The 13,289-nt window shown below is 33.8% G+C and overlaps 1 protein-coding gene across 1 annotated transcript in view; it reads right to left on the minus strand.

Annotated features, from left to right (window-relative positions):
• Nucleotides 1-712: 712 nt before the first annotated feature.
• The window catches only part of FAM188A (family with sequence similarity 188, member A), an 88,475-nt gene continuing 75,898 nt past the window's right edge, over nucleotides 713-13,289 (minus strand). The window contains exons 12-15 of the mRNA XM_008567532.1: nucleotides 12,634-12,706; nucleotides 9,729-9,816; nucleotides 4,863-4,934; nucleotides 713-1,684 (exon numbers count right to left, since the gene is read on the minus strand). Of these exons, the coding sequence (XP_008565754.1) occupies nucleotides 1,535-1,684; nucleotides 4,863-4,934; nucleotides 9,729-9,816; nucleotides 12,634-12,706 (383 nt within the window). The 3' untranslated portion in view covers nucleotides 713-1,534. The remainder of the gene's footprint in view (nucleotides 1,685-4,862; nucleotides 4,935-9,728; nucleotides 9,817-12,633; nucleotides 12,707-13,289) is intronic.

The following is a 13,289-nucleotide window of genomic DNA, read 5'->3' on the forward strand; positions in this document are numbered from 1 at the left end:
TTGTATGCAAATGTTTATGAGAAAAATTTATACTTTTTAAATAATTCTTATGGAATTTAGGACTGGAATTAGAGAAATTATTTTTATCATAACTCATTTTATATACATTTGAAAGTAGCCAATATTAGACCAAAAATATTAATATTTTAGAGTTGTAATTCTATTAGCTGATCATACCCTTGAACAGAATGTCGTCAAAAATTACACATAAAATCTTGTGCCATATTTTTCTTACGCTAAAATCTACTTATTGTATTATAATTATACGTATAAAAATAAAACATAAGTAAAAGCCAAAACAGATTCACATTTAAATTATACTGTTGGAGTTAATTTCAATTCTGAAATGTTTAAGAGAATACTAAACAATTGTCTGCTTCACAAGTGAAGGAAAGAATTTCTGGTTATGCAGATTTCAAAATGCTGGGCAACACACCTACCCGGAATAAAGCAAATCTCTCTCTAAAGCAAACAGGATGAGGCTTCTGCATCTTTGCTTACTGATCTAGACACCTGCCACCCAAGTTCTCATGCTTCTAGCTGGCTGAGTGAGTTTGTAGAGCTCTTTGGTAAGCGTACGGTTTGGTCTCTGATTCAAAGTCCCGTATGAGTCCATTAGTTATTTGTTGTACGTTGTGCTCTCAGGGTTGCTAGGCAGAAACATTTAGAAGTATTTGTTCATTTTGAGCCACTAGCATAAAAAATACAAGGGTACAATTAAAGAAAAAAAGTTTATTTAGGCCATCAACTAGGATCATAATAAATAATGCAATATACCAATGTAATAACAGATGTTTTCATGCATTTATCACATTTATAAATATACAAGAAAGCTGGCTTACAGGGATGTTGGGACAAATTTGGAAAAGTATATTTGGCAACACAGTGAAAGTTAACAGTGTTAAGACTATCAAACAGATTCTCTTTGCTGTCATTTTTTAAAATACATCCCCTATACATCTGTGATTAAATGGTAGTATCCCCTTTCTGTAAACATGCGAGAGTTAAGCCAATTGTCAAAGGCTCTGGTCTGATAATTTGTTATTTATCAATATTTCTTACAGAAAACAGATATTAGAAAAGAAATACCAAACATTAACTTTTCTGCATTTCAGTGTGGAGGATGATATATTGTAAGCTAGAATCATTCAAACAACAAAACATGCCTGAATGAAATAAAACCCAGAAGTAGAAATTTATAAATAGTAACTCAGATATCAATATAGAAATGATATAGTATTATGATATAATTTAATAAGTAAATGACCAATTATCTGACTGCAAAAGTGATAAACTTTTCTGTGATAAGCTTAATTTTGCTAGTAAATTTCAAAGGGTTAAAATAGAATAACTTTTAACATAAAGCTTTAAAACAAATAATTTAAACATATTGTAAACACTGAAAATGTGTTTTTAATTGTTATTTACAGTTAATCAATGATACCAGTGTACAGCTTAATTTAGCCAATTGCCAGTCTTGAATCCCTCTTTCAACATCTGTTATTATGAGCTTCCTTACAAATACTTCGTCAAATCAGTTTAGTGAAGGTGAGCGATCTGTAGTCCATAGCAATTCAATGTATGGCCATTTGGTTTGGAGACAGCGTTTAATAGGAGTATCATCTGTTTGGAGCATGGGATCTTCAAAACCCATAACCACTGCCGTTCCTTCCACATACATGACCTGTTGAACAAAATAAAGCCACCAAGGTCAATTGACAACTTTAACAAATTCTTATGTGGGATAAAGTTTTCAAAGGCTAGTAAATAAGGTATTACATATTGTTTCATGTGTAACTTTACATTTAATTTTATTTTAATACAAATTATGAGCAAGAATATATGCTTACTGATTAATGTGAAAATAAATTTGTAAACAAGACGGTGATATAAATTTTAATTGCTAGCTGACTAGGCAATTTTTAAAATTAAAGATCATGATTTAAAAAAAATACTTGTATATCACAACACATTTTGTTTCTGATAAAAGAAAAATAATTCTTTAAATGATATATACATTTGGAAGAAATTTTGAATTACTGTATTTATATATCATTTATTTAGTTCCTATTGCTTTACTATTGAGGCATTTGGAGGCTCATGCTGCCTCATGAAATGGAAAACTATAATAAAAATATAGCTGTATATTCTGATGAGGACTTTACTTTCTCCTGTCAATTTAAGTATTAAATTTGCAGAGCTGAAAACAACTTTCATGTTTGTCAGTAAAATTTGCTATTACTGTATTAAATATTTCTGAAATGCAGTTCATAAGTATGCTTTGTACTGCATGAAAAATCATGGAGAAAAAATTAAAATGGATGCTAGAACAGAAACAAAAAACATAGTAGAAAGAGGTAAACAGAACACACTAACCAGGTACTTTTTTATGCAGTGGCAATGATTGCATAAACTGGCAGGTGGATACTAGAAAAAATTTTGTTTTGATTTCTTTAATTGACAATGAAAAACTTTTAAAAGTATTTATGACATAACACAATAACAAAAACCCTTACTCATTACCCAGATGTCATTGTGTACATTAAAGTACTCAGTCATTAATTTCTTTTTGTAAATTCTGATTCTGTATTATTTATTTACTTATAAAAAAAAATTTTTTTTGGGGGGGGGCACCTGGCCCATGAGGGGATCCGAACCCTTTACCTTGGTGTTACAAGGCAGGGTTCTAACCAGCTAAACCAACTGGCCAGCCTTCTACATAATTTAAAAGAAACAGATACAGACTGCTTTCTTCCAAAATATATATAATTATTTTTACACATTCAATGGTTGATACACATGATTGTTATTATGTTCTTCCAATACAAAAAGCTGTAAGTTATTTAACTAAGGAGCCATAAGAAACAACCTTATTTCCCTTAAAAACACATTAAATATAGGAACAGAATATATTACATTACTAGGTCAGATAATCTGGTTCCATAAACCTACTCATTTTTTAGGAATCTCTAAAGACATACTTTAATGTGAAATACATATATTTTTTTGCATCTTTATTTTGGTTAATATATTAGTTTGTTCCTGGTGTTACTGAAATAAATTTACTATGAAAACTATAACTCCTTTTCAGTTTCCCAAAGCAAAACTGCCTTTTCTAAAAAGTTGTATAAAAGAAATATAACTCAAGTTATTATACTCAACAAATAAAACAGGGCCTGTTTTCACAAAGAACTTCACTTGCTCATAGCACTAGAGCAGAAGTGCTTGGGCAGTCTTGTGACCCACCTCTAGTAGCCTCAACTAGCCTTTGCTGCCTAGTGGCTCGGGCTGTGATGCACTTTGGCAGCATTCTCTTTTTCTCTGTTTCCTTGGATATTTTTAATAGTATCTTAATTTAAGGTCTATCACATTTCTAGCTCCTATGTAACTTTATAGCATTACACTTCTGCAACTGATACACTACTGTCACGTTAACATTTCATCTTTTGGGATTTCTGATCTTTCTGTTAGTATGTCAGATGTTTGTCACAAGCATGATTTGAAAACTTACTATATACGGGTAGCGTGGCCAAGCAAACCAAGGACAGGATTGGGAAACAGACTCTCAGTTCCAATCCCTGCTCTGCCAATGACTTGCTGTGTGACACTGGGTGAGTCACTTAATATCCCTGTCTCAGATGCCTCATCTGTAAAATATGGATAATATTTGACTGACCTACCTTGCAGGGATTGTGTAGGTGAATAACTAGTTAGTGACTATGAAGCACCTCACATTACAAAGCTGTGCGAAACCTCAAAATCTACAGGAAGCATTCATTAACACCCGAGAAAATAGCACCCGAGTTTCCTATTGACAATTTATATTCTTTACTACATTGAGCAATAGATTATATTCTTGTGAAAGAAGATCTTTGGACCTAATAAAATTTCTAATTTATATTTTGTTATAAAAATAAAAGGAAATTTTAGTTTTTTAGACTTGGTCTTAACCAAAATTATATATTTAATTTACATTATAATGTATTTCCTGTAGCCATCCTCAGTTCAGATACTTATGAAGCCAGTATGGGTAGATCAAATTAAAAAGGAATGTTAGGCATTAATCTTTCTAATATTCACTACATCTACTGTGACCATTACTTATAGAAATGCAAACATAATAGACATATAGTAAGTGTACACAAAGCAAACACTTAATCAAAAAGTGAACTGGTGAGATCAACTTTGAGTACATCTGGAAGCGAATCACCTACATGCCTTTGTCGATGATTAACAAAGGAAAGCAACAAAGTGCATGGGCAAGAGATGGGCTCCATGCTAGACCATCTAAATTTCAACTCCAGCTCTGCCATTTCCTGGCTGCTTGACCCTGGGCAAGTTGCTTACCTCTTTGCACTTCAGTTTTCTCCTCCATAAATGGGATATACAGACAATACTTAATACACAAGGTGGTGTGAAACTTAACATGAAGCAAAGTACTTAATACAATTCCAAGTAAATGTCTAATAAATGCTAGCTATTAGTTATTTAATTCTTAAAAATATTTTTCTAAATCAAAAACCTCACTGTTACCCCTTTCTCCATTTAAATAAATCAGTACCAACTTTCACTGGACTAACTATAAATGTTTAGAAATATGTACATAGCCCAGGGTAATGATATGTATATAGAAGTACTTATTTTGTCACAGTTATTTGTTATTGCTCCAAAGTCCAATGTAGATCTCCACAGAGTATCATATATTGGTCAAATTGAAATATGACCAGTTATGAAATATACTGTGATAGTAAAGAGACTCCTGGAATAATCTCCTTAGGTAGCAGTTGTATGGGAACCAAACATTGTTATATACTTATTTCATCAATCCAGTTTAAGACACATTACTATGTGAATTATCATACCTTTTCATTATAATTTGATTGCTTCAATCCATTGTAGTGGTAGACAGTAAAAGATTCTGGACCACTGGAGCCCTAGTATAAATAAAGTACTATTAAAACTTTAAATTATATCTTTATACCAGGCAATTTCCAATTAGCAATTAAAAGAAAATTGCAAGTTTCTTAAATCCTCATCCTTTGATTGGGGAAATACTTGATAAAGCACAAAACAGATTTATGGAGTTAACCACCAGAAAACCCAAAAGCCAAAATAAAGTCTCTGGAGAAGAGACTACAAAGTAGGGAAGTGTTTACTTTCATTGTAAGTTCTGCGCTAGCTTACTTTGTTTTTAACTATATGCGTGTACCAATTACCATAATTATTTTTAAAAGGACAAGTTTCTATAACACAAAAACATTTCCTAAAATATATCTCTGCTTTTTCTCTTTGTAAGTAATTTGTTCCACTGAATAAATACAGAGCAGCAGTAGCATCACTTTTACTCAGACCACAAATATATATCTACCAATATTTCCAATTTGGTCCACAATATTGAGTTAGGGGTTTCCATTCCAAAAAATATCATTTCAATATTGTCAACTTGTAATTAGTGAAAAGAGCATTGTGAAAAATAAAAACATATCATTCTTGTGCTTAAAGAGACTTTAATGACATTCAATAAAGAAAAGATCTATAAATCACTATCAGACTAAACATGCAGAAAAACTGATCGTATTATTCCATGGTTTTCAATTAGCTAAAGATCAAGTTCAACTCTCTTAACCTAGCATTCAAGGCATTAATGGTCTGGCCCCACTGAAGGTGCCTGATTCCCAATGACTTTCCTCAGTGCCTATGGATGAATATGCCTGTCCCTAATCCCTGTCTTCCTGGCCATATCCCATAGACAACAGGGATGAGCATGTGACCCAAACTGAGCCAGAGTCCCTCCTTAGAATTTTTCCAGTTGGAACTAAGGGAAGAGAACTGCTGGCAACCGTGGCTTAGAGAAAGGTGGGCTGCGAGAATGCAGCTACCTTACAGAGAGAAAGGATAGGAGGCAGAGAGTCTCCTGGCAGTGTTTGAGACCTCTGCTCCTGTCTCTGAGGCTGCCAGTGCTTGCTTCTTCAGTAATTCTGAGTCACTCCTTCTCATTCATATCTTTTCCCTCCAAGTAAGCCTATTCAGTCTGGGCTTCTGTGATCTGCAACCAAGAATCCTAAAAAACTACTGCACTTAATCTGTCTTTTCGATCTTATCTTCATCTACTCACCTTTTGGTATTTTGTGTTTTAGACCAGCACATGACTCATTTTCCCATGAAAAGAACTTTTTTTGGTCTTTTTACATTCATGATTTTTTTACTCCCTCTAAAATGACCTCCTCTTCTTCCTCTTTTCTCATTTTTCAAGACCTGGTTCTAATTTTACTTTTTCTGTAAAGTTTTCCCTGAAAACTAGTTGGGTTCTTTGCTACCTTCATTAGAACCTTTATAATAACAGTTGTCTAATTAATTTTAGATGAATCATGATGTAACTTTGTACCATCTCTCCTATTGTTATTTTGAAAGTGTATAAATTTTTAACTGCCTTTAACTTTTCATATCTTGTACTCCCATCTAAAATCTAAGCTCTCTTCTGATTTTTTCATATCCCACTCAAAATGTTTTACACAGGGGCCGGCCCGGTGGCGCACTGCTATAGTGCGCCGCTTGGGAAGTGCGGTGGCGCTCCCGCCGAGGGTTCGGATCCCACATACAGACCGGTTCCCGCTCACTGGCTGAGCGAGGCGCGGGAGCAACGCCGAGGGTTGCGATCCCGTTGCCGGTCCCGGTCCGGTACGGGGGCGACACTGAGGGTTGCGATCCGTTGCCGGACACGGAAAAAGACAAAAAAAAAAAAATGTTTTACACAAAATAGAAGAATTAATAATTCATTTGATCATTTCCTTAACTGTATACATAAGTGAATGCAATTAATTATTTAGATAAATAATTTGGCTCTTGATTTTCAGTTAATTTATTTTAACTTATAAAACAAACATTTTGCTATAATTGAAATTGAATACAATGTATATTGTAGTACTAGTTCCAGTAATTAACAATAGGCATAAAACATTCAAACACCAACAAAAGTTGTAACAGTGTAAAACAGTGGTAAAGTTCTTAGACACTGGGGTTAGATAGACCTATGTTGGACTCTTGAATTAGCCACTGACTAGTTAGTTGTATGACCTTAAGTAATTTTCTTAAATTCTCCTATCCTCAATTTCCTTATTGCCAAAATGGGGAAAACAACAGTACTAAAAAATGGTAGATGCTTCTGCTATTCTTATTATAATAAATTGCTTTGAAAAGCTTAGGACTATTCCCATCCCCCGATTCTCTTTTCATCAACCTCTACCTCGTGGCAAAGAAATGCTCTTCCATAGCACCTGCTTGAAGCATTTGTAAAGACTACTGAAATTAGATAAATATGTTTCTGGAGTTTTTCTGACTCCCGATTTGCAACTTTACTTCATTTATTCCTGGTTGACTAAACAAATGTGTTTTGGGACCACAAAGAAAGAGGACATCAATGGTGTGGGCCAGGATTAGAAAAGATGTGTGACACAGAGGGTTACTTAGCTCTTAAAGGATGTGAATAGGTGGGAATGTGACAGGTCTTCCTCTAAAGCAGCTGTTCTCAAACTGGCCTCCATCAGGATCACCTAGAGGGCCTGTTAAACCAAAGTGCTGCGACCCATTCCCCAAATTTCTGATTGACTAGGTCTGGGGAGGGACCTGAGAATCTGTATTTGTAACAGATTCTTGAGACTGCACTTTGAAAATCCATTGCTCTAAAGGAAACCAGAAGTAGAATCACATGTTTTGGTTGGTCAGGAAAGGGCATGAACCACTCAGGGGCAACGTGACAAACCAGGCTCAGATGGGGAGTTTGCTCAGAATAACAGCAAATAAGCAAACAGTAAGAGATGAACTCAGGAACCAAATGGAAATGTCTGTTAAATATGAAAGAGAAGGACACTAGAACCCTCCTCTTTACCTCAAGGAATACTACAATTAAAATATTACTTCCTTGAACTAATAAGTTGTTATAATTATAAGCAGCATCATGTAATTAAATATAAGATACATACTTCCAAGGAGATGGACACTGTCTCACTTTGTTTAAATTTCTGAGGCACTTTTCAAAATCTTCCCAAAATTAAATGAAAGACAAACAGGAATATTACCTTCCTATTATATTCGGGACTAAGAAATTAATATTTCTATCAAATGTTCTGATAGCAGCCTCAAAATATAATATTAAAATTGGGCCGGCCCGGTAGCGCACTGGAGAGTGTGCCGCTTGGGAGCGCGGTGGCGCTCCCGCCGAGGGTTCGGATCCCATGTGGAGACCGGTTCCCGCTCACTGGCTGAGCGCGGTGTGGGCGCAACACCGAGGGTTGCGATCCCGTTGCTGGTCCCTGGTACGGGCGCGACACCGAGGGTTGCGATCCCGTTACCGGTCAGTAAAAAAGACAAAAAGGAGAAAAAAAAATTAATATTAATGCTGCAAAAAAGTTTAAAATGTTATAATTCATAAGCACTTATCAAGATACCTAAAACACAATATTAGATTCCAAAAAAGAACTTCCAAAAAAGCCCTAGGAGGTGGAATGTAAACAAACAGAACATCACCATGCAGTAGAGTCTTTCTAATGATGTCAGAAAATAAAATAAGTCTATTTTTTCGTGATGCATTTATCAAAGTTTTAAAAAGTCCAAGAGCCTAAAGTATCATGATATTCTCGGTTACTTTTACAATTTTACCTCATTCACTTTCTTTATTCACAATAACCACAACAGATAGATTCAGGTTTAGAAAATATGGGTTCTTTTTTAATTAGCAACATTGAATGCCAATAATAATTGTTTACTCTGTTAAAAATAATTTAAATCTAGACATCAAACTAATAATTACATCTTGAAATTTAATAATTATATCTCAATATTTTCCTTCTATCACTTTTTATTATTTTTCTATTTGTCAACACATCTCATTTATAATAAAGGTGGGATAGAAGTTACCATTTCTATTGTAGAAAAAACTTCAATTTAAACTATGCTGATATCTGGTGAAATGACCATAAAATATAATTAACAATCATATATAAATAATATGTTATATTATACATTATATAAAATAATAGAAATAATTCTATTTAGTGGTAAAATCCTTCACTTAGACAAGAAACAAAGAAAAGACAGTAGTAGGATACAGAATTGGCTTGCCAATGATGCACACCTAACTCAAGAGTTTTGAGACTAGCATAGATTCCTAATAAGTGAGCTCCTACCAAAGCCCACTGGAAAACATTTCCCAACATGAAACAGCACAGCTTTGCTCAAAGGTTTTTCTTCCACTCAAGTGGAATTCTCTTGGAACTTAGTTTCACTAATAGGAGCTCCTACTACCTGCAGGCACCTTTACCTTCTTTCCTGTACAGTATTTAAAAAGTTCTAAAAAAAAAATACATACCAATCTAATAACAGTTACCTGAGAAAAGGAAAATGGGGGTGGGAGTAGAGAAAGAGAATCTTCCTCTTTTCCCCCCACATACTTCTGACTTTTACCATTCTTTTAGAAAAACATAGCATTATGTGTATAGATTGGTGTATGCACTACCTTCCATCACTCTCCCCTCAAAGTACTGCACTTCTGTATTGGAACACACATACCCTTCTGTCCTCTCCATATGGGGAGGCCCTTAGATAGTAGTGCTTTCTTCATCTCATATCGGCACGTTAGGACATTTTAAAGGAGTAGAAAAAATGCTGAAACAATTACAGATGATCATCCCAATAGAAAAAAACAATAAACATATTTCCTTAACTATGGTTACCTGATCAGGAAAAAATTCTTGAAGAAATGGACCCAATAATATGATTCCTAATCCTTCTGGATCTAATTTATTCTTCATGAGATTTATACTATGGGGAGAAAAAAAGAAAAACAGTGGATACCAAAGGAAAATAAAAAGCTTATTTTTTTTTTCTTTCATGATTAAATTACTGGTACTATAACACATTGGGCTGCCAAAAATCCTAAGAGCTGTTCTTTTTAGAACCTTAATGACGAATACACAGGAATGACATCTAATTTGCCAAAACTTGGTTATTTTTAAACCAGAGTAATCTGTTACTATTTAAAATTTAAATTATGACGATGACTTTGGAATACTGTTCCTTATTAGGTAAAGTAATTTAAAAACCAAGGCTTATAAACTCAGTCTTGTAACCTCCCAAAGGCAAATTCTCCTTGCCTCATAGGTTTGCCTGAATTTAACAATCAAATGAGGCATTTAACTTTAAAAAAAATGTTATTTTAGGCCCACAGGAGAAATAAACAGTGTCAAAAGGCAGCGGCACATCAGATAATCAAAATCATCTCTTAAAAAGCTTCCTTCCAGAACTAAAGGAGATGGAGGGTTAAAATTCTTAGAGAATGTAACTTGAAGGTTAAAGAGGTAAGCTAATCATAAAAGAGCTAAAGTATAGTGAGTTATAGTAAGTGGTATGACCTTCACGGGTCCCTAGCAGCCTGAAGTGACTAGTGCTTTGCATAGCCCTTACCATTTAGGTGTGGTGAAGGCTGGTAAAAGGTATTATGTGTGTAACTAGAAAGAAGGCAGAGAAAAAGTGGACTGCAGTTTTGAAGGGTTTTAAAATGAAAAAAGTCTTTTCAGAAAAGTCTAATTTTCCATGTTATCTGAAAATGTACATGCCAAGTTAAATATAGCTTATTATACAACATGCAAAGTGTCATGTTCAGGGGTTTCAGGTGATCCTAGTTAACCAACTTCCCTAGAAATGATTTCTCCCCTTCAGTTTGATTCATGTTAAGGATAAGTCTAGATATTGTCAGTTGCTCAAGCAACAGCAATGCTCTTAAGAGGCAGAGAGTAAGAGTAGGTTCATGGCATGGGCCAAATATAGTCAGGGGGTCAGACAACCATTCAGAGTTTGGAGGGATCCCTCCCCCTTCTTATATCTGTACTCAGCCTGGGACAGTTACCAGGTGTTTCTTTCATAAAGAGAGTTTAAACTATTCTTGTAAGGGTAAGCTTTAAGGTGTTTGAAAGTTGCATTGGAGCTGAAGTAGCCTCATCTCCTGGAGACCCCCACTCCAGACTGCATCACACTAATACGTGACACACAGTATTGGCCCTGTGAGATGCTTGAGTGGGCCTATGACCACCATTAATCCTACAGCCATGACATGTTTCTTAGTATACTACACAAAGGATATGACATTTTAATGGGCCTGAGTAAGGCCAGGAGGTATGACATGAAATGAATGAAGGCAAGGTTATATTATATTTAACATATTTAATTTATTTAATCCTTAATATGGCTCAGTAAATTTATGGGACATCACATATTATAAATGTAACTAGGCCAGAGTACAGAATGAATAACTCAGTCCAATCTTTCACCTACTTTTTAAAAAAATAATGTGACAATCAATTGTACTAACTTTGTAATTCAAGGTATGTTATATATTCTGGTAAAATAAGAAAAATGAGGTGGATGGTTTGTAGCTCTCTATGTAAAAATTTGGGGAACAACTTTTACTTTTTATTCTTCCTCTTCCCTGTCTTAAGAATCGTCAGTTACCAAAATTACTTGAATCCAATTCTCTTTGGCAAATTAGAGCAGTGTAAATAAGATGGTCTGTACTTGGAAGTCAGTTTAGAACAAATACAATTACTATTATACGATTCATGGGACTTATTCAATTCTCTCTGAATTTATCCTCTTTCAGGTGAAAACAACAATTTGTCTCACTATTAGGAACAGATAAAATCTCAGTTCTACGTAGTAAGACTGAAATATTTATTCAGATGTAATTAGTTTATAAATGTTCATATGTATTTCATACTTTTAAAGAAAGTACACCTGAACTCATTTAAAAATAGAATAGGACCAAATTCTAAAAACTCTGTATACTACTGTTTCATGTTGCTTTTGCTAAACCCTTTCATTATGTTTTGTAAGCTAAGGTTGTTCATCATCAGACAAAACTTGCAGAAGAAAAAAAAAGTTGTGCAGAAAAAGAAAAGTTAGTATAGATCCTACGTGATCTTTATTTTTATTTCTATATTTGGTCAATACATGCATCCACTTAAGCGAGTTATTTTCTCAGGGGAATAATTAAATATCCTAAATCTATAGAGGAAGTTATAGACACAATGATGTATAAAACATAATAGTGAGAATGAAGACAATGACAAGATATTAAGACAATATTGAAAAACTACATTCTGCAGAAATGTTTCAGATCAGTTACTTTAATCATTTAGAAATGTTCAATGTCTTTGATCATCTTTATTGAAAACAGAAAGCCAGAGGCCTGCTGGTTATTTAAGCAGGACAACTAGCAATATCGAAATTACACAGAACTATCATTACTCTCACTGAAGCTACTAAAGACATAAAATTTTAAAAAATGGGAAAAGTCTTCTCAGAGAAAAAGTATACTGAAAGTTTATAGGAAAAGATTATATTTTTAGCTCTTTTTAAAAAGCAGGACAATAAGTGCACGGTGGGAAAAGAAGCTCATTTTAAATACATCAAGTCTCTGCTATAATACTGGATTAGTCTGACTTCTTCCTAAATCTTTGCTTTATATAAATTGCTGTGTTTCATGTATGCAGGTTTAGATAAAAAAGGCAAAAATGTATAAAATGTTTTAAATTTAATGAAATCTTTTTGAGTTGGCTAAATAACACTTTCTGTTTAGCTTACTACTCAGGATCTGAAACAAGGTCCAATGCTTTCATCACATCTTCTAGAAGTGAATCGGGTATGAATCCATTATCTGGAAAAAAAAAAAAAATCAGAAACAACCTGCAATAAGAATTTGCTTCAAGAAATGCTATTATTACTGATCAGATTCCAGGGAAAAATCACATAAAAGGGATACAAGGAGTTAAGGAATACTATATTAAGTTTATTTTAGGCACAATGCCGATATTATTAGATACTTTCATATTAGTTTTCTTGGGCACATAGACAAAGATTTATTTTCAAGGTTAGTGTCAAATAAAAATTAACCACATAACTTCTGAGAACTCCCATGACATCTTAAAATAAAATCACTTCTTTAAACAGTCTTACAAGTTTAAGTGGGTAAAAGCTTTTATCTACTTAAGATTATATAAATAATTTAGTAGTTAGGTATATCTGTTAATAAACAAAGTGAACCTTTCAATTCCCACTAAGAGATTCAATTAAAATAATTCTTTACCAACAAATTCCTTTTGTCACAATGTTATTTAGCATCTTCAAAGAATGTTAGTGATCCCATGTTATTTAGATAACTGACAATGTAAGAACAAGAAAAGATATCCTATAGCAGACTTGGTGATTTAAATAAAAGCCACAGATTTAATGGAAAAAAA

This window comes from Galeopterus variegatus, unplaced genomic scaffold (genome assembly GCF_000696425.1).
Source record: "Galeopterus variegatus unplaced genomic scaffold, G_variegatus-3.0.2 Scaffold326, whole genome shotgun sequence".
Classification (NCBI taxonomy): domain Eukaryota; kingdom Metazoa; phylum Chordata; class Mammalia; order Dermoptera; family Cynocephalidae; genus Galeopterus; species Galeopterus variegatus.